The 976-nt window shown below is 34.5% G+C and overlaps 1 protein-coding gene across 1 annotated transcript in view; it reads right to left on the bottom strand.

Moving 5' to 3' along the window:
- LOC107471032 (uncharacterized) overlaps positions 1-976 on the bottom strand; it is a gene marked incomplete in the record, with an annotated part of 6,225 nt that overhangs the window by 3,729 nt on the left and 1,520 nt on the right. Inside the window, 1 exon segment of the mRNA XM_021134311.2 lies at positions 731-976. Within this exon segment, the coding sequence (XP_020989970.2) occupies positions 808-976 (169 nt within the window).

The raw sequence follows: 976 nt of genomic DNA, 5'->3' as shown, positions 1-976 counted from the left end.
ACCCATGAGCTAGAGCTTGAACTTGCATTCTAGCTTAAGGCAAATGATGCAGAACACACTGGCTCACTCATAAGTGATAATATGTTGGATGATGTTTGAGATACTACAATAATGCAAATCAAACGTAGCTCAAACTTCTCTTTCAATAGAATTATTTATATTTACTTTATGTCTATTAGCCACTCCATTCAAGTTACTTTGGACATTATATATAAATATCCTATGACTTGGGACTTACTCTCTGCACATTAAAAATTGAAGTGGTTAATAAGTCATTGAGAAAGCAAGGCAGAAGGCAACCCCGGATATAATTTGTTCTTATCTAAAATTCAACTCAGTATAAGGGTTATAAGGATTTTAATGGATGTTACATGGAATACTTCTTCAGGCTTTATTAATAACATAAGCAAATGCCAGCCCTCTTTGACTATCTTCTCGATATTTTTCTTTATACTTTTCAATCCCAATTTTAGTATTGCTCTTAAGCACTGCAGATTCAATTCTAGGATTTCTAACCTACATCAGTAAAACAGTCATAACATCCTACAATTGAATAACTTTGGTTATATTGATGTGCCATATAGTAATGATGAGATAATACTACAATGCTGAAGAGGTAAGATATACCCAGAAAACAGCTGGATAACAGAATGAACGAAGTGACGAAAACACAGGTTGATCTGAAATCAATACTTTAAGCAAAATCTAAATGCTAAATCCATCAGCATACCTCTTCTACAATGATACATGTGTTGGGTTTTGTTAAAATCTTACAGACTTTCTGTCCTCATGTGATGGCATCAAAATTTAAAATTGCTTTCTTTTGTTTCTGAAAAGCTTATCTCGTTTCGCATAAACATAAGAGAGGAAAAGGAAAGCCACTGCCGAGAATGAAACTGAAGCCCAGGGAAATGAAGGGTCCTTAAAGCACACAAGGGATGCCTCAATCTCCTGAGAAGCATGATAAACAATTGAG

This window comes from Arachis duranensis, chromosome 10 (assembly GCF_000817695.3).
Source record: "Arachis duranensis cultivar V14167 chromosome 10, aradu.V14167.gnm2.J7QH, whole genome shotgun sequence".
Lineage (NCBI taxonomy): Eukaryota > Viridiplantae > Streptophyta > Magnoliopsida > Fabales > Fabaceae > Arachis > Arachis duranensis.
This window is presented reverse-complemented; position numbering and strand designations above follow the sequence as displayed.